This window comes from Mycteria americana, chromosome 13, assembly GCF_035582795.1.
Source record: "Mycteria americana isolate JAX WOST 10 ecotype Jacksonville Zoo and Gardens chromosome 13, USCA_MyAme_1.0, whole genome shotgun sequence".
NCBI lineage: Eukaryota > Metazoa > Chordata > Aves > Ciconiiformes > Ciconiidae > Mycteria > Mycteria americana.
This window is the reverse complement of record NC_134377.1, coordinates 2,107,477-2,124,830: the sequence shown is the minus strand read 5'-3', so window position 1 is coordinate 2,124,830 and position 17,354 is coordinate 2,107,477. Positions and strand designations below refer to the sequence as shown.

The window sequence follows — 17,354 nt, the reverse complement described above, 5'->3', positions numbered from 1 at the left end:
ACGTGGTTTCCCACCGCAGCCAACCTCCCAGGACCGCTGCTGCCTGCTCCCCTCCTGCCTGGCCGATGCTGCCTGCGCTGAGCATCCCCAGGCACAAGATGTCACTGAGGAGCTGGGTTTGGGCAGGTCTGCATCAGCCCGGAGTCATCCTCCGGGAGCGGCTGCAAACCTGCGGCTGGAGAAGTGGGCACGGAGAGGGGACGTGGGCACGGAGAGGGGATGTGGGCACGGAGAAGGGATGTGAGCATGGAGAGGGGAGTGGCTGTGATGCTTGCTGCTTCGAAACGGTCCCGCAAAAAGGAAGGGAGGTCCCTGCTCTCTGCTCCCCGGGCCAAGAGTCGGGAGCGTATCTGGCCGTGGGGTGCCAGGGAGGTGCTGGGTGATCTCTGGAGTTCAGCACTGGGTGTGCCTGGGAGGAACAGCCCAGGCAAACGCCTGCCAGGAGCAGCACGGACACTCGGCCCTGCCTGGGAACCTCCCAAGGCCCTGCCAGCCCTCTCTGCGGTGGGGCTCCATGGGGCAGGCAAAGCCCAAGTGCCCCAGCCCGCACCAGGGTCTCCTGGCTCAAGCTGCCCCAAGCACCCCAGCGCCCATGAACCCTGGACCAAATGAACGAGGATTCAGCTGAAATACCCAAATCGTTCATGCACAGACCAGGAGGAGCAAGCACAGGGGCTTGCAACAACATCTCTCCCGTGACAGGTCCCCTGATTCCCACGGGCCTCCCAGCTCTGTGGGTCGGACATGCCACAGCCTCCCCCAGGGGTTGCTACGAGGGGACAGGAACCCTCTTGGGGCACCCTTTGGCCTGCCCTGGGGCTGCTCTAAGGGGTCAGGAGCCCCTTGGCCCTGCAGGATTGGCCCCGGTGCTCCCTTCAGGGCCCCTCCAGGGGGAAGGGGACTGCTTCAGGGCTCCCTTGGGACCTCCATAGCTCTCCCTGGGGCTCCTCCAAGGGCATGGGGCTCCCTTCGCCCCTCCCCGGGACTGCTCCAAGGGGACAGGGCTTCCTTCAGCCTCACCCGGGGCTCCCCTCGGGCCACCCCTGCCCTTCTGTGCCCTGCCCGGGGCTCCTCGGAAGGGATGCGCCCCCGGGGCGGGGGCGGGGCAAGGCACGGGGCTGGGGGCTGCGGGAGAGGGGCCGCGCCGGGCAGGGTGGTGCCGGTGCCGGTGCCGGTGCCGGTGCCGCGGCAGGGCCGGGACGCGGGGCGGGGCGAACCGGAGCGGAGCGGAGCGGCGGCTCCGCAGCCCCGGCGGGCGCGGCCGTGGCCGTGTCGGCGGGGAGCCCGGCGGGGCGGCGCCGGGCGGGCGGTACTTAAGGCGGCGGCGCGGGGCTGGCGGCCCCGCCGTGCCCATGGTTCCGCCGAGCGCGGCCCGGGCGCTCTGCGCCGCCGCCCGCCTGGGCGTCCCCCGCCGCCCGCGCTCCGCGCCCGCCGCCGCGCCTCGCGGGGCCGCTCCGCCGCCGGCTGCGGGCAGGGGGACCCGGCCGGCACCGCCGCCTCCTCCCCCGCCGCGGGGTGCGGAGCGGGGGCCGCCGCCGCCGCCCGCCGTGGATTTCGGGGACCCGCGGGAGGCGTTCCGCAGCAAGAGCAGCGCGGAGCTGCTGCGCGGGCTGCTGGTGCTGGGGCTGTGCGCTGTCGGGCCGCTGGTGGAGCACAACCGGGAGGTGGGCGGCGGCGGGCGCCGGGCCCCGGCCGGGGGGGGGGGCTGGCCGCTCCGGGGAGGGGGCCGCGGTCCCGGGCAGGGGGGTTGCCGCTGCGGGTGGGGTGCCGGGCCTGGGGGGCTGCCTGCTCCAGGGGGGGATGTCGGTCCCAAGGCGGGCGGGGGGCGCTGCCCGCTCCGGGGGTTGCCAGTCCCGCACCGGCAGGCCCGCCGCTCCGGGGCGGTGAGGGAGCGGGTGCCGGTCCCGGGGGACTCTTGTGGCCGGGGGGGGGGCCGCTGCGGGCCGGGTGCCGGCCGGCGGGGCGCTGAGCTGCCGTTGTCCCGCAGCTGCTGCAGCTGTGCCAGCGGGTGCTGGGGCAGACGCTGTTCGAGCGGCTGATGAAGATGACCTTCTACGGGCAGTTCGTGGCGGGGGAGGACCAGGAGGCCATCAAACCGCTCATCCGGCGGAACCAGGCCTTCGGCGTGGGCGCCGTGCTGGACTACAGCGTGGAGGAGGACCTGAGCGCCGAGGAGGCCGAGCGCAAGGAGCTGGAGTGAGTGCGGGAACGGGAACGGGGCCGGGAACGGGGCGGCGGCGGGACGGCGCGGGCGCGGCGGGCGCGGGCCTTGGCCGCTCTGCTATTGGCTGCGCCCGCCCATCCCCCCCGCTCCCATTGGCCGCGGAGCCGGGGTTGCGGTGCGTCACGGCCCCGCCTCCCGCTGGGCTCCCCCCGCCGCCGCCGCCGCCCCCATCCCCCCCAAACAGGCCGGGGTGCGGCCCCTCCTCCCCCCTTCTCCCTCCAGGGGTGCAGCCCCCGCCCCCCCCGCGGTGCAGCCCCCTCCACCCCCTGCACGCACCGGGGTGCTGCCCCCCCTCTATTCCGCCTTCTCCCCCCCTTGGGGCGCTGGCTGCCCCAGGGTGCTGCCCGCTCCATCCCCATCCCCCACCATAGGCACCCTGGGGTGCTGCCCCCCACCACTTCCACCCACTCAAGTTGGGGTGGTGCCCCCCCCCCCCCCCCCCCCCCCCCCAGGTCGCGCCCCCTTCCTGCACTGCCCCCCCACCCCGGGCAACCTTCCCTGCCTCCTGCCCTCTGCCAAGGTCAGGCGCTGGCCCAAAGCCGCCGGTAACTTTCCACTATTCGGGCTCCAGTTTCGGGTGGCTCAGCTCACCCGATCGATGGGCCGCTGGCCGGCACCCGACGGCCACTGGGGTGGGTGGTGTCCCCCCACCCAGGAGAAGGGTGGCCCTGCCATAGGCGCAGGCCGGGGATGCAGCGCTCCCCCGGGCGAGGCTGCGACAGCCCCGTGTCCCTGTTCGGGCTGGGGACACCATCTGGCTGCCACACGCTTGTCCCATGGTGTTAAAAATACAGCAGAAACGGCTTTTTGGGGCGATTTGTAAGTGGGGTTTCGGGTCGGTGCGGCGATGCAGGTGCTGCCACTGGACACCTCCCAGCCAGCGCCGGGAGCCTTATCTCTGCTCCCCACCCGGGCGCTGCTTATCGGGGACCCCCCGCTTGTCGCTTGCCACTGCTGCCGGAGATCCCCGTCGGCGTGAAGGTCCTGCCCGTCCGTGGCAGGACTGGGCAGCTTGCGAGGGCAGCGCTGGCGTGGGAGCTGCACGGGGGGAGGCAGGGCTGTGCCCACCCCAGCCCCTTGCAGACTGAGCTGCAAACTGCATTTTTTTAATATAAAAGCTTCAAAATACCCCGCTTGTAGCCTGTGGCGGGGATGGCTCTCTTGAAGGCGTGGAGCAGCGGTGTCTTTAGGAGCGGCCGGTTTCTTCCCTGGGCACGCAGCTGTGGTCCGGGCACAGTGCTCAGCACCCCTGCGGGGCTGAGCTGGCCCCGGCGTGACCCGGCTGAGCTGGCGGTGCCGGTGCCACCGAGCTGTGCCTGTGCCACGTGCTTCCTGCGGTTGACCACCGAGGGCTGTCAGGGGCAGGCTCTGCCTGCACCTGTGTCCTGCCTGCTCACGGCAGGGTGCTGGTGGTTTGTGAGCTGTCTGGGCCACGCTAGCCCCCCCCGAGCAGATTTGGGGATTGCATGTGTGGGACTCCTTGCTAGGTGAGCTCTGCCTGTGCTGCCCGGGTCATCCTCACCCAGGAGAGCCTGGCAAAGCCACGTGCTGGGACCCGCGCCCCGCAGTGCCACCCTGCCTGAGCCCCAGTGGGATTCGCTCCATCAAATGGGTAGGGGGAAAGAATGCCACCCTGGTGGTCACCCAGGGATGTCACAGAGCAGGGACAAAGCCCAGGGGAGGCGTGGGTGGCATTGGAAGGGCTGTGTGGGACTCTGGCCCGCACCAAGCGTTGCTCTGGGTCCTCCTTGGCTCTGTTCAGGGGCAAAACCCCACGTTACTGGTGCTTCTACCAGGGATGGTGCCAAGCTGGGCTGTGCGTGGCTGAGAGGGGTGAGCGGTCCAGGGCTTGCGGCTGCTGGCCTCGGGAGCTGCGTCCTTACCTCCCGTGAGTGCTTTGGGGCTCTACCCCCCTGCCAGGCAGGAAGCAGAGGTACAAACCAGATGCAGCCAGCGGCTTTTTTGGCCTCCTGGTGCCATCTGCTGTTGTTTCCCCAGGCAGAGCTCCTGCAGGCAGAGCCGTGCTGGGCTTACCAGTGCAGCCTGCTCCTCTGGAGCAAGCTGGAGATAACAGCAGGGGAATGCCCTTTCCTCCCCAGCAATGGGCCCTGGCCGCTCCTTGTAACAGTCTTTCTGGTTGGCAACAGCAATGCCGTGCGGGCAGGCACTGGCTTATCCTGCCTGCTGCAGGCTCATACCTGCCCTGCCCTGCCTGGGCTGGCATCCAGAGCTCTGCCAGCTTGTCCCAAGAGTCCTTGGCCATGTGCTGAAGGCTGCTGCCAGGTCATGGTGACACAGCTGGAGAAAGGTGTCCTGCGGGAGCAGAGCCTGGTGCCGTTCCGCTGCCGGGGCAGCGCGTGGGCTGGGGGCTTCAGGAGGGGTGCAGCCCTGGGTGGGTGTGGAGAGGCAGTGCTGTGGCTGGGCAGGGGCTTCTGCTTCCCGTGGGGAGAAACAAGGAGTCCCCCCATAGTGGAGGTGGTTGTGGTCCCCTTGCAGCCTTGGGGCCATTGCTGGCCCATGGGCATCCCAAGGCAGGAGATGGGTTGGGTTGTGCTAACGTGGGGAAGGACAATCCTGCCCCCACGCGCTGTCAGGCACCCGAACCGTTCTGCCACACAGCACGTGGACTTCGCTTCCTCTTGAGATTTCTTGCGTGGGCACCTGATACCTGCCCCAGCGTGGGATTACAGTCCAGCCCGGCCAATCAGCCTCCCAGAGCTGCCTCCTCCCCTTCTCCTCCTGCCCCCAGTGCTGCTGCCACCCGTGCCCAGTGCTCTGCCTGCATGTGCTGTGGGTCCCTGGGATCACGGGGTGGATTCTGCTCAGCCTGAAGGTGTGTAAGGAGGTCCTGCGATGGTCCTGGGCTAGTGCGTGCTGGCAACTCATGCACGGGGCAGGCTTGAAGGACCCTTCTGCCAAGAGCTTTGCTTTATTCCTACCTGCAGGGTTTTAAGCATCACCCATAGCTCTGGTCTGGGCTTCATGTGACCGTGAGTTTTTCCGTGGATGTGGTAATTCAGGGACAACTTCTCCCTGGTGTTCCGTCATCCCCTCTGCCAGACCCATCTGCTGACGAGCAAAGCAAATACGCTGTGCTCATGGCACCCTCCTGGTAACCTCCAGGGCAAAATGGATTATTGCCTACTTATTTCTGACAAGGGGACCTTTGCGCTTCTCCCTGAGACGGCTTATTTGATTGAGCCTGATCAAAAACTTCCTGAAAGCCGTCTGCTGTGTCAGCTGGATTACCCTTCCGAGCAATACCCTTTCGAGTCTCCATAACCTGTTTTGCAGCACTTGGAGAGCTTGATTTGTGCACGCCTCGGGTGAGTGTGAGTCCCAGGTCCTGAGCGTGCTTTGCAGGTGGCTCCTTTCTGGTTACAGCTTGCCAGAAGCATTTGGGCAGCGCCTGGAGATGTGTCCTGCTCTGGGACACTTGCTCTTGGTTTGCAGAAGGGGTGCCCAGGTATAAGCTGGGTTAAGTGGTACTTGGTGGGTGTAGGAATGGCTTTGCTGGCCAAGACTAATATTGCAAAGAAAGCAGATGATATCCAGGAAGAGCTATTTCTTCAGCTGGAAGGAGCTTCTTTATTTTGCTTGATGGAGAACAATAAAGCGAGCACCATGGCACTGCTTTGAATGCCCCCCTCGGGGATGAAGGGCTCAGTGCAGTCATGCAGCAGGAATGCTGCTGGAGAGGGCGTTTGTCTTCAGGAACACAAAACACTTCAAATTCAAGGGTCCTGTTTGCTAATTTAGTTGTGTGCATTCACCCTGGGGAGGTCGGAGGAGGCTTTGCGCCCTGCCACTTGTCCCCAGCATCTCAGATGTTGGATGCAAGGTGTGCTCTGGGGGTCAGAGCTGCCCTGCTGTGCTGTGGCTGGGACCTGCCCGCGGAACCCATCTCTCCCAACGTGTCCTCAGAGTCCCAGCAGCGTGTCCAGCTGGAGCCTTCCCCTGCACCACTCTGCCTGCTCCGAGGGGACCTTCCATCCACTGTGGGCTTTGCTATCACATCCCATCCCTGGGTGTATGATGTCTCCTGCTTCCTTTCCTCCACCCTCTGTATTCAGGGGCAGAAAGCTTCTTGACCTGTCCTCAGGCTAGCAAAATCATGGAGCAGAGCCTGCCAGATGTGGTGCCTCCTGCTCCCCATGAGCTCTGGCTGCTCCTGCCCCGCTTCACGCCAGGCTTTGCTGTGCTTTGAGCAACGCGGGGCTGTTCCTGGCTCCGGGGAGCAGGAGGGAAGGGCTTGTCTCTGCTTATTTATGCTTCCAGCAGCCCCTAATCCCTGTCACAGGGTTTCCATGTGGGAGAACATGTTCTGGGACCATGCCACGTGCCTCTCCGCTCTCTTGTGTGAGTCCTCTGGTTCTGGCTGGGTGGCTTTGCTGCTTGCTTCGCAGTCTGCTTCCCCACTGTTGGGCACGGCCAATTTTGGGACAGTGACTCCAAGGCAAAGATCTCCTGGAGGAGATGGCTCTGCTATTGCTCAGGACTGCTCTCCAGGGGCTGGCAGTGTTCCTGGGTGAGACCTCGGGTCTGCGGGCTGGATTTAGGGTGTCAGCGAGAAGGCTTAGCTGCTCAAGCTCAAGGAGGATCTCATGACTTGGCCAGCGTCCCGCTGGGCTGTCAGAGCCCTGTTATCTCTGTGGCAAAGAGCTTGGGCTTGAAATTACATCCGAGGTCAGCTGGAGTTGAAGCTGAGACCTTGTTTGTAAGTTGTTGGCTAATGCCAAGGCGCAGAGGAGCACGGGCAGCTGAGCTGCAGCAGGGCATCCTACGGCTTGATGTGCCCTGGGTCTGGAGGAGCTCCTTGCTTCGTGGTCTGGCCACTGGTGCCTGTAGGGTGGGGAGGTGTTGGGATGAGGTTTGGTGCTCCACCACGGTGAGGACTGTGGGCTGGTGTGGTCAGAGACAGAGCACCCACCCCCACCAGGGCTGGCCTTGTCCTTGCTGTGGGGTGGGCTGTTTGAGAGCAGCTCTGGACCCTGGGACAGAGCATCCTCCGTGTGCTGCCTCAGGGCCTCCAGGTAACACTTGCCTGGATGGTGAAACCCCGTTGCCTTCCATGAGGGGGCTTGGGGCATCTGACCAGCCAGCGGAGCTTGTGCTGAGCAGCGTTTGATCCATTGGTGATGGGATGGCGAGGGAAGAGCAGGGTCCAACACCAGGCTGGCGGAAGGGGAGCCTCGGAGCTGCCCTGGCCACCAGCGTGGGGTTGCAGCAGGTTGCTGACCTGGCTCTTATCTTCCCTGTTTCTCTTCTTAGCTCCTGCACCTCTGCAGCCGAGAAGGAGATGGGAGGTAAGTGACCCAGCCTCTCCTGCTGACAGGAGATAGCCTGAAGGTCCAGCTGATCTGGGCACTGTGGGCCTGGTGTGGGTGAAAGACCCAGCTCCCACAGCCTCAAAACATGAGCTGGATGAAGAATATCTGGGTTCTTGGCCAACCCTGCTCCTCAGCAAAGGCTGAGCCCCTGCTCGGGCAACAGAGCAGGCAGGGCACATTGCAGCCCTTGAGGGCTCTTTTGAGGTCCAAGACGGAGCCCCTCTCCCCTGCGCCCATGGCAGAAGCTCCTGGGGAGGCTTGTAGGAGCTCAGCAGGGCTGCATGGCCCATCTCCATCCTCTTCCACCCCAGGAGCAGAGCAAAGGGAGAAGCAGTACCGAGCCCATCGGGGATTTGGGGATCGCCGTGGTGGGGTCATCAGTGCCCGCACATATTTCTATGCTGACGAGGCCAAGTGTGACCAGCACATGGAGACTTTCCTCCGCTGCATCGATGCCTCAAGTAAGTGCTCCATGTGTCCTGAGCAGCCCCACTGTGCTTGGGGACTGCAGGGACCCTGCAGCCCACCACCGTGTCTCGGGTACGTCCCTTCTGCCCAAGCACCCTGCCTCTTGAGCTAGCTCTGTCTTTGTGGCTCCATCCAGGTGGCAGCTCAGAGGACGGCTTCTCGGCCATCAAGCTGACGGCACTGGGCAGACCTCAGTTCCTGGTGAGTGACAGGGCTGTGACCAGGGCAAGGTGGGTCAGAGCCAGGGCCACGGAGGATGCATCTGTGGGGCAGGTGCTTTGGGGTGCCAGGCTTGCTGCAGCAGCATCTCTACTGATGGCAGAGAGGAGTGGGCACCAACAGGCTGTCCCCTGTGTGCCTGAGACCACCCTGGAGACCCTGCCTCAACTTTTGGGGACACATGAAGAGCTCAGAAGTTGAGAGGTCTGAACGTGAGGGTGTGGGGGGGTCTGTTACCGCTAGGCTTGGCCCGAGCTTGGCCAGGGCCCCCTGCTATAGGGTCAGGGTCTGCCTCAGGCTGGGCACGATCCTGCAAAGCCTCCACTGCAGGAGGCTCTGAGCCAGATGGGCGCCAGCCGGGTGTCTCACCTTGAGCTCTGTCCCCACAGCTGCAGTTCTCGGAGGTGCTGGTGAAGTGGCGGAGGTTCTTCAACCAAATGGCTGCGGAGCAGGGCCAGGCTGGGCGGGCAGCGCTGGAGATGAAGCTGGAGGTGGAGAAGCTGCAGGTGAGGCGGGTGATGGCTGAGGGAGGAGGCTGTGCTGCCGGGGATGTGCTGCTGGAGGTGGCCGGTGGCTGCAGGGATCACGGAGCAGCCCTGACCTGTGACAGCTCTGAGCCTGGAGCAGTAAGACCCCTGTAGCCCCTTGGCACTGATGCTCCTTTTGGTGACAGGAGGCCCTGGCCAACCTCGGCATCGCGACCAAGGCGGAGAGCCAGCACTGGTTCACAGGCGAGAACCTGGGTGTGAGTGGGTAAGCTGCCTGCGAGCTGGGGGGTGCCGTGGGATGGGGATGCTGAGGGACCTTGTCCCTGTTCCTGGGGCAGTGGAGCAGCAGCAAGGAGAGGTCTCCAAAGGCCAGCACTGGCTCAGCACAGCGACCAAGCAGAGAGGAGGTTTCGGTGGAGGTGACAAGATGGGTCAGGGTGGCATGTGCTGTGTACCTGGCTTGCTGGTGGGGGTCATGAGCTGGTAGAGACGCCCCTGCCCCTCAAGGCACCAGTACAGACCTGGCTCTCTGCTCCCAGCACTGTGGACCTGCTGGACTGGAACAGCCTGATCGACAGCCGCACCAAGCTCTCCAAGCTGCTGCTCGTCCCCAACATGCAGGTGGGTACCCATCTCTGCCACCCCTGGAGTGGCCCCACAGGGAGGATGCTGCCAGTGCGGGTCAGCCTGTCCCCGTCCCCCGTTCTGGTCTCCTGCTGCTGCTCCAAGATTAGGGTGCCGCAAGGACTCATCCCTCTGTGTAGTTTCCCTCCTCCCTGCCTTTGGCCACCAACACGTGCCTCCCTGGTGCGGGTTTCTGTCTCCTGCGGGCAGGGCTGGCCGCAGGCAGGCGGGGTGCCACAAGCTGGTCTCGTTTCAGACTGGGCAGCTGGAGCCTCTGCTCTCGCGCTTCACTGAGGAGGAGGATCTGCAGATGAAGCGGATGCTGCAGCGGATGGACGTCCTTGCCAAGGTCGGGGGGGCTGGGGCTGGGGGAGCTGGGCACAGGTGCCACCGCAGAGAGGGAAGGCGTGTGGCAGGTGGCACCGTCAGACCAACCGGCATGTTGTTCACCCCCCCAGAGAGCCACGGAGAAGGGCGTGAGGCTGATGGTGGACGCGGAGCAGAGCTACTTCCAGCCAGCCATCAGCCGCCTCACCCTGGAGATGCAGCGCCGCTTCAACAGGGATCGGGCGATCATCTTCAACACCTACCAGTGCTACCTGAAGGTGAGGTCCGGCAGGAGGCTGGGCAGGAAGGACCTGCTGGAGCAGCTGGATGGAGACCTCTGCTCCTGAAGCCAGGGCAATGCAATGTCACGACTCCAGGGCTGGCTGGGTGGAGGTGGCACTGATGCAATGACCCTGTGCCACTTCTTCCATCTGGTCCCAGGAGGCTTATGACAATGTGACGGTGGATGTGGAGCTGTCACGCCGGGAGGGCTGGCACTTCGGCACCAAGCTGGTCCGCGGCGCCTACATGGAGCAGGAGCGGGAGAGGGCAGCCCAGATTGGCTATGAGGATCCCATCAACCCCACCTACGAGAAGACCAATGAGATGTACCACAGGTAGGGTACAGCCCCAGCCACGCTCCTCCCTCCCGCCCCACCAGGCCCCAGGCTCGGGCAGCCTCACCACGCAGCTCTGTGCTGTCCTACAGGTGCCTGGACTATATCCTGGAGGAGATCAAGCACAGCCGGAAAGCCAACGTGATGGTGGCATCTCACAATGAGGACACGGTCAAGTTCACCCTGCGCAGGTGGGTGCTGGGGAGGCAGCGTGGTGTGGCAGGAACTGGGGGCTCGAGGGATGTGGGGGCCCAGCAGAGCTGCAGTAAGATGTGCTGTGGCTTGTCAGGTCTCCTCTGTGCTCAGCCAGTGGGATCCTAGCTCCCATCTGGTGCTCAGGGCTTCGGTTGGGGCTTGGAGCTGGGGCGCAGCATGGTAGTCCACAGCAGCTGCAGAGCTGGCCGCGTGGCCCAGCCCAGAGGCTGTTTTAAAAACAAATCCCTCAAGTCCTTGCATCCTAGTATCCATCTGGGACATGGTCAGTGCCGTGCTCTCATACTCGGGGATGATCCCCACTCCTCTGGTGGGACGCGCTGCCCCTGCATGCTCCGTTTCTCTGCTCTTCCCTAACGCCAAGGCTTGGCTTGCAGAATGATGGAGCTTGGGATCCATCCCTCGGAGAAGAAGGTGTACTTCGGGCAGCTGCTAGGCATGTGTGACCAGATCACCTTCCCCCTGGGTGAGTGCTGGGAGCAGGGGGCACTTGGCAGATGCCCACCTTGACCCCTGGGGTCTCCCTGAGCAGCTGCTGTGGCGTCTGAAGGAGGGATGCAGCCGGGCTATGGGTCTGTCAGAGAGCAGGACTAGCTGAGGACAGTGCCTTGTTGCCTTTTCCCCAGCTGTGTGGGGTGCTGTGACCCCTGCATGCGGAGGATGTAGATCAGAATGTCAATGGAGAATCACATCTGTCTCCTGGAGGCCCCATGAGACTGTGATGGCTGGGCAGGGAGATTCCTGCTTTGGACTGAGGTCGGGGTACTCCTAAATGGGGCAGAGACAGGTCCTGGCAGCCAGCAAACCCCTCTTGTACTCCCTTCGTTGGGGAGCGTCGCTTTGCTCTGCTGGAGGTGCACACCAAGTCCCGGGCTCTCCGCTGGCGGGGTGGCAACAGGCTCTCGTGTGCCCTTGTCCTCTCCTCTGCCGCTGGCCCAGGCAGCGGAGCAGAGCCCCCAGGGGCCTGGACAGAGGGACACGCAAGGGTCCAGGTAGCCCAGCTCAGGTCAGGGACTGATCTCCCTGCCCGCACCGGTGTCCAGAGCGGAGACCCGAGGCCAGGAGAGCAGGAGGAGGCAGACCGGGCAGTTGTCCAGCGTGGATGCTGCTCTGTCCTGGAGTTCCCCTCGCAAGCGGGGTTTGGCTGCCTGTCTGCAACCTCCTCTGGTCATGCTGGAAAAATGCGTTAACTTGATGTTTCTGGTTGAATGCGTCTTGAATTGGCCCGGCCCTGGCTGCCGACATTCCCAGGGCTCCTGGTGACCTCGGCCCGCTCCCCCCGGCGCGTTCCCAAGCTCCCCGTGCTGAGCCGGGGGAGGGACGCGCTGCCGCTCCCCCCGCCCGGGCAGGCTCGGCCACGTCTGGCCGGGGCCGCTCCCAGGCTTCCCACCCGGTGCTCAACCGCAGCCTCCGGCCCCTGCAGCCCTCCCGCCCGCCATCCCTCGCTCCGTCGCACAGCCCGGGGGCACGGGAGAGCTGGCGGTAAGGGAGGCTTTTTTCCTTTTTTTCCTCACCTTTTTTTTTTCTTTTTCCCCCCACTTTTTTCCATTTTTTTCTTTTTTTCCTGCTTTTGTCCTTTTTTCTTTTTTTGGCGTTTTTGCTCCTCTTGCAACCCCCCTCCTTTTCTTTTTTTCTTCTGTCTTGGTACTTCCCTGACCTGCCTCTCTCCCTCCAGGTCAGGCCGGCTTCCCCGTCTACAAGTACGTGCCCTACGGCCCCGTGAAGGAGGTGCTGCCCTACCTGTCCCGGAGAGCCCAGGAGAACAGGGGCTTCGTGCAGAGGGCGAACCGGGAGCGGGACCTGCTCTGGAGGGAGGTCAAGAGGCGGCTCCTCGCGGGCAGCCTCTTCAGCCCCGAGCACTAACCCCAGCTGTGGCATCCAGCCCGGGGTCTCTTGTGCCTTCGCCTATAACCACTATTGCCATTCCCCGTCCTAGTTCTGCTGCAGTTTCCCCCCTCCCTTTGCCCTGGGAGGGGAAGTGTCCTTGTTGCTGTTTGAAGCACGCACACCTTCCGGAGGTCACTACTGAGGGTTGTCCCGGCTGGTACTGCCCCGAGGGATGTCCCTCTGCCGTCCCGGGGCTCTTGAGCCGTGCTTGCCCTGGGCTGTCCCCCTGCCAGCCTTCCCCCGCCTCCCGGGGGTTTCCTCTTGTGGGCTTGCACAGGGAGATCTGGCTGCCTGCTTCGTGCCACGGGCTCAGGTCCAGGGCAGGCTGGGTGGCTCGGGGACAAGCTGGCCTCAGCCAAAAGCTCCTCCGGCCTCTGCCAGGGCTGGGGCTTGGTCTCTTCTAGCTCCATGGAAGCAGATGCCAAAGCAGAGACCCCAGTGACCTGTGAAGGGTGACTGGGCAGGGGCAGGATCAGTCCCTGCTGCCTGTCCCAGGGCAGCCACTACCTGGCCGCTCACCAGCTTTGCACAGACCAGAGCTGGGCAGGTCCTGGGCAGGACCAGGCTCTCCCCCATCCCAGCGGGCTGAGCAGAGCCAAAGCTGCCCAGGGTTGTCCATCCTCAGGCAAATGTCCAGTGGGGCAGGAGGGGCAAAAGGAACTGGCCAGCCCCCTCCCTGTGCTGTTCCTGCTCTGATGCTGGACCAGGTCTGCTGCGGGCAGGGGTGGGGGCCATGTGGGAGCACCAGGAGCTGGACGACAGCATGGCTCTGCCATACACTGGATTTGCAGAGAACGGTGATGATTAAATCGTAACAGTTCTTGCTCCTGTCTCTCTCTTGGAGTTACTGGGCAGCTTCACTACCCTGGTCTCAAAGGGGAGGTCAGGGCCTGCACTCAGCCCCCTCCAGCTGCACGCTTTGGCCTGAGCCGGGGCCAGGGCTTGGGGAAAGGAGCCAGAGCTGGGCTGCACCGAGCGAGGCCAAACTTCCCCAGGCCTGGGAATGGGGAAGCTGTGGAGCTGTCCCTGATGGGCTTGGGGGGAGCTCAGAGCCCTGGGGCCTCCTCAGCTGCCCCCAGCACCCTGCTGCTCATGGAGGGGGGTGGCAGCTGTGAGAGAGCCTCTCCCCACCCTGTGATCTGCTTTTGGGGGACACGCACCCTCCAGGCTTTCACTGCCTCAAAGTAGGGGCAGTTTCTCCTGGGCTCATTTTGGGCTCTGCAGGACCATGAGCATCTCTGGGCTGCCCTGCCTGGCAGCTATAAGGCAGCATCTCCTTTTTCCCTGGGTTGTTCTTCCTGCTTCTGGCAAGCCACCCAAGCCAAAGGGGTGAAGTTGAGGCTTTCCAGAGATGTTCACCTACTGCCTTTTTCTCTAGCTGAGACGCCCTTGCCTTAAAAAACACCTGGAGGTGCAGGGAATGTGCCTGGAGCGTGGGGCCAGGGCTGCTGGTATTTAAAAGCAGGGCCAGAGCAGGCAGCAGCCAGGCTCCTGGTATTTTGGGGAGGAGAGGAGATGCGCTCCCTGCACGGGCTGCCTCTCAAGCCCGTGCAGGATGCTGCGGCAGTGGCATGGAGCACGCTGCTGCCCCATGGTCTGGGCTCTGCCAGTGGGGCTGGACCCGGGCCTGTCCTCTGCTGCAGGCTTCTGCAAAGACCCCCGGCCACCTGCATAGCTATTGCAGGAGCAGATGTTGCAGCTTCCGTGCCAGCAGCTTTGTGTATCTGTACGTGGCCCCTCTTGACCCCCCCTTTTTTGGAGTTAACCCCCTCCCCAGCCCTCTTTCCAGGACAGAAAGGACTCGTGCACCTCCAGGCAGCTCCGCAGCATGCCTCTGCAGTGCATGTGCTGCTGTTTGCAGGAGCTGTGTATGGGGTCAGGGTGCAGAGAGCTGCCTCCTGTCTATCCAGGGCACCGGATGCCCTTGAAACCCCAAAACCCCCAAAATCCCTGTGTTCCCAGCAACCTTTATCCATGCTCAGCCAGAAAACAGCAACCGCTCCTTTTATTTCTGGGTGCATTGACCCAACCAAACCCTCCCTGTATCTCAGGCTTCCCTCACCCAGCTCAGCTTTAGCTCTTGCTGCTGGAAGCTGCTTTCTGCTTGTCCCGAAGGAAGGGGAGGCATGAAACGGTGGAGGGTATGCCGGTAGCCTGTGCTGCAGCGCGCTCCCTTGCAAGGATGCTGGCTACAGCAGCAGGGGGAGTTGCAAGGGGAAGGAGCCCGGAGCCTTGCAGCAACCATCTCGGCAGCCTTGCGCTCAAATGCCATGAGCAGCCCAAGCGCACACGTGAGCGGGGGCTTCTTCCAAGGAGCAGAGCCTGGCCGTGGCCAGCAGGATGGTGACGAGAGCCTTGCATCGTACGACTGCCCGCTGAAACAGCCACAGAGATTTTTGAACCATCGACAAAACAACATATTTTTTCCTTAATTTTGTGTTCAGAAATACTATAGTGCTGGGGTTTCTTTTTTTCTCTGGTATTTTCCAAAACACAGTTCAACGGGAGTCAAGCACCTGGCGGGGCATTTCCAGCCTGAAATCTGAAAAAGGAATGGCAAACAGGGGTGTAATGGAAAGCATCAAGCCATGCTCGCAGGGCACTGGCACGGGCAACAGCCTCGCTGGGCGAGGGCAAGGCGGGACGGGTGGCTGACACCCGTGGGATGTGCAATCCCCCAGCCCTGGCAGCAGCAGCCAGCCCAGACCACACCACCCCTGCGCACCGTGAATCCTCCCCCCGCCTCCTCCCCGCAGCATCCTCAGCAGCTTCTGCAGCCTCTGGCTACCAGCCGGCAGCATCTTCCGAGGGACCAGCTTATCTCCCTGGCTATGGCCCAACCCCTGCCCCGGTGTGGGTTAGACCTGGTAAAAACAGAGCAGCATGGGATCTGCTGCTGCAGGAAGAGAAGAGAAAACTGTTTACTGAAGCCAGAAAACAGCCAAAATCAAACGCATCCTTGCACAAAGCAACAGTGTGGGAAAGGTGTGGCGGTGCGAGCCTGCCCTGGCTCATCGGGAGTGGGCAGAGGAGCACCAGGCGTGCTCGGCACAGCGGGGAGGTGACGGAGAGAGCAGACAGGAAGGGAATCCCGGTTATGGAAACAGCCGAGGCAAGGCCGCAGCTCCAGGCGGGCACGGATGCCAGGGGAGGCACGGGGATGCGACCGCCAAGCCTGGCTTCCTGCCTAACTTCGGAGTTAACTCCCTCCCCAGCCCGCTTTCCCAGACAGAAAGGGATGCTGAGCTCAACCCGGTGCTGGGAGTCGTCCCGAGGGAACTCCTCACGCATCGGTGCAGCTGGGTCACCACGGTCTTGGCATTCCTGGCCTGGCCGTGGGGACCGAGCAGGGCCACCCGCGTGTTTCTGGGCATCCTCCAGAGAGGTCCTGCGAGCAGGACAGGGTAAACTGGGGGACAGGGATGTGGAGGCAGGGGAAGCTGGGCAAGGGGTGCTGCTTCCCAGTGCTGCTGCCAAACACGTGGAAGGGGACTGGGGGCACGTGAAAGGTGCTGGGGCTGCAGAGGGGAAAAAGGAGGGCTACCCAACGGTCACAAGCCCATTTGAAAGCTCAGGTCTGAAAAGGAAAGTCGGTGGGTTATACGGGGTAAACCACCAGACCTTTTCTCTGCACCAAGGATGCTGCCAGTGGGATGTTGGCTACAATGTGCCGATACGCCTGTGGCACGGGGAATGCGGAAAAGGCAATGTCAGGCATGGTCACTGCCACCCGAGTCCCCGCCGGTGGCCCGATGCCAATGTCACTCAGCAGGAAGGAGGAACGTGCTCAGCTTTGCCTTCCCAGCTTCATGGTCCTGGCTGCTCCCTGCTGTGGCATCACACACGCAAAGGCCACGGGGCGCCTGGGCTCGCTGCACCCTGCCAGACAAGGTGCTGGACCAGGATGTTACAAATCTGGACTGTCAAAATTGCAGGTCGTCGGTGGCTTCTGGGGCAGTCTCTGAAAGCCAACGCAAAGAACACGTTTGCAAGGGACAGTCCTGTAGATTTGAAACTGTCTGTGCACTTTGCACAAGCTACTGCCCGTGGCTGGGCATTGGGAGGTCAGCGAGCCTCTTGCAGGCACATTTACTGGGAAGTAAATGCAAAAAAGAATAATTCCCACCGGCAAGACCACCAGAGACTCCACATTGGGAACCTCTTGTCTGAGCAGGAGAGAAACCTTCCCTGCACATCAGCCCCATGTACTGCAAACACCGAAGGATGCTGGCGGCGAGAACCCACCAAGCTCGTTCACTCTTTGCTTGGTGAAGGGATCCTGGGGCTGGGAAGGTGCTCGGGACACCACCCAGGACTCCCTAATCCTCTCCAGAAGGATGCTGCCCAACCCACGCCTAGCGTGATGGCAGCTCCACGTCCACAGGAAACCTCCGGAAGTGTGTGGCCCTCAGACCCAGCTCCGCGGGACATGCACACTCTCCATACACATGCTCTCCACAGCTCCTTCGATGCAGCCAGCGCTCGGCAGGAGATTGATGCAGCTATTGAGCTGCATTCGTGCTACCACATGGGAGATGGCTGGGGTGTCCTCCATCCATGCTTTCACCATACCGCTGTCGGATGTCCCTGGAGCTCAGACAAGCTTGAGCCATCTCCTGCAGTGACCATTAAGCTGAAAAGCCAGCTGGCACAGGGTGGTGGCCAAGGGAGCCCTGGCCATTCAGTATTGCTGTACTGTCATGCCAAGGAGGCTTATTGCCCGGGCTGCCCCACTGGGCCAGGGGTGTGGGAGCACTGCGGGTGCCCAGTGTGTGTCCCCAATTCCCAGCTGTGTCCTTATGGTGGGTTAACCAGTGGCTGCTCCGAAGCCCTTCTGTCCCTGTTCAAGGTCATGCTCCCTTGGCCCTGCCACCGCAGGCACCGCTTGGCTCCCATGGGTCGCTGCCTGGCTCCCAACAGCCTGGTCCAGGGGCTGTTGGACACCCAGGACTGCTGG

The 17,354-nt window shown here is 63.1% G+C and overlaps 1 protein-coding gene across 2 annotated transcripts; it reads left to right on the top strand.

Moving 5' to 3' along the window:
- Positions 1-1,437: 1,437 nt before the first annotated feature.
- PRODH (proline dehydrogenase 1) lies at positions 1,438-13,086 on the top strand. 2 transcript variants are annotated; one of them, XM_075516308.1, is made up of 14 exons: positions 1,438-1,664; positions 1,988-2,196; positions 7,496-7,530; positions 7,866-8,015; positions 8,159-8,223; positions 8,631-8,747; positions 8,915-8,994; positions 9,269-9,350; positions 9,610-9,702; positions 9,812-9,958; positions 10,122-10,297; positions 10,390-10,488; positions 10,888-10,976; positions 12,186-13,086. In XM_075516308.1, the coding sequence occupies exons 2-14, from the start codon at positions 2,039-2,041 to the stop codon at positions 12,371-12,373; spliced, it is 1,479 nt and encodes a 492-aa protein (XP_075372423.1). In that variant the 5' UTR covers positions 1,438-1,664; positions 1,988-2,038; the 3' UTR covers positions 12,374-13,086. The 2 variants fall into 2 exon arrangements, with proteins under 2 accessions (XP_075372423.1, XP_075372424.1); XM_075516309.1 differs by lacking the exons at positions 8,915-8,994; positions 9,269-9,350 and having other exon boundaries at positions 1,538-1,664.
- Positions 13,087-17,354: the final 4,268 nt, after the last annotated feature.